The sequence below is a fragment of the Sphaeroforma arctica genome, assembly GCF_001186125.1.
Source record: "Sphaeroforma arctica JP610 unplaced genomic scaffold supercont1.2252, whole genome shotgun sequence".
NCBI classification, from domain to species: domain Eukaryota; class Ichthyosporea; order Ichthyophonida; genus Sphaeroforma; species Sphaeroforma arctica.
The window spans coordinates 6,907-7,819 of NW_014038306.1; the positions used below are offsets into that span (position 1 = coordinate 6,907).

General features: G+C 48.5%; 1 protein-coding gene across 1 annotated transcript; it reads right to left on the reverse strand.

Annotated features, from left to right (window-relative positions):
- Positions 1-200, reverse strand: SARC_12369 (hypothetical protein; the record flags this gene model as incomplete). Its single annotated transcript, XM_014293526.1, has 1 exon — positions 1-200. A coding segment is annotated over one exon (200 nt), but the record flags the coding sequence as incomplete, so codon positions are not given.
- Between the last annotated feature and the right edge of the window lie 713 nt (positions 201-913).

Genomic DNA, 913 nt, shown 5'->3' on the forward strand with positions numbered 1-913 from the left:
TTAGAGTTTAGGGTTTGTCGACCATACAGTGCGCATACCAGGGACATCGGTGACGGAGAAGATGCGGTCCTTGACGTTGAAGGACAGCTGCAGCGACTGCTCCAGCCACGGCTCAAAGATGTGCTCCTTGGTCTTGATCTTGTCGCGGAAGTTCTTGATATCCTCGTAGATCTTCTTGCCCTGTGCATGCTGCTCCCAACCTGTAGGTAGAGTGTAGGTAGAGTATAGGTAGAGTACCATATTATTCAGCTGCAGGTACATAAGCGGCATATGTGCATGTGTATGTGTATGTATTTTGTGTGTGTGTGTGCATAATCACTCATTTGAGCATGCGTTGGTGTGCTTGTCTGTCTCCGAAAATGCACTTATGTACACAACGACACACAACAATTGCACGCAGATGTCAGCAAAATCATCCACACATCACACACCCGGGAAACCCACCCCAACGAACGTGCATACACAGAAGCACACACCCACACATCCATACATACACAAACACACATACATACATACACATACACACAAGCCATGCACACCTCACACATCCACACCACCACACCAATCGCACACGCACACGCACACACACACACACACACACAAACCATGCACACACCCAGCCATGCACACCTCAAACATCCACACCTCCACACAATCACACACGCACACACCAACGCACTCACACACCTTCGGCGAGTACATCGGAGACGCGCTTCTCACACACATCCAACTGCCGTTCAATCTGTTTGTACCAAAGAATACGACCAGCATGTGGCCGAATGTCTCTGAGGGCACTCATGCGAGCAGCCTGTGTGTCATTGTACCCCGTCTTAAACTGCACTTGCAAAGCGCTGATGTCCTCCTGCATGAAAGGATAGGAATATCTAGCATATCAATATATTATAAGATATGA